Here is a 502-nt window from a genome sequence, read left to right on the forward strand (position 1 = left end):
CCATCTGGTCTGCGTGAGCATTTCCATGGAGTTGATGAATAACAGCAACATGAATATTATCCACCGCATCTGGGCAGGAGTAATTTAGGGCAGGAAAGGGATCAGATCATCCAGGCGGCTGGCGTGCCTCCTGCCAGACGCCGAGCGAGCAAGGCAGCTGAGGGAGAGAGCGCACGCAGCCCCTTTGCACACGGGGCTCACACCATCCCGCGGGCCGCCGGGGCAGTCACACAGCCAGGCACCGCGGTGGCATGGGCGCAGACCGGGGTGGCGCTCAGTCCACGAGGCGGCTCATGGTGCCACGGCAGTGATGACAGCTCCGGAGCGCGCGGCCTTTATATGCCGATCCCACACCCCGCTGCCCACACCCCTCCGGAAAAAAAACCCACAACAGCAGCAAACAAACTTGCAAACAAATTGGTTGGAGTTTGCCACTCCCCGTGCTCCAGGCTCCACCTCAGCTGGGAAAGGAGGGCTGAGCCGCACGGCCATGCCTCGGACT

At 61.8% G+C, this 502-nt stretch overlaps 1 protein-coding gene across 1 annotated transcript in view; it reads right to left on the minus strand.

Annotated features, from left to right (window-relative positions):
* RSPO4 (R-spondin 4) overlaps nt 1–69 on the minus strand; it is a 13923-nt gene extending 13854 nt beyond the window's left edge. The window contains 1 exon segment of the mRNA XM_025212213.1: nt 1–69. This exon segment is cut by the window's left edge and continues 151 nt beyond it. Coding sequence (XP_025067998.1) covers nt 1–69 — 69 coding nt within the window.
* Between the last annotated feature and the right edge of the window lie 433 nt (nt 70–502).

Source organism: Alligator sinensis, unplaced genomic scaffold, assembly GCF_000455745.1.
Source record: "Alligator sinensis unplaced genomic scaffold, ASM45574v1 scaffold1032_1, whole genome shotgun sequence".
Classification (NCBI taxonomy): Eukaryota; Metazoa; Chordata; order Crocodylia; family Alligatoridae; genus Alligator; species Alligator sinensis.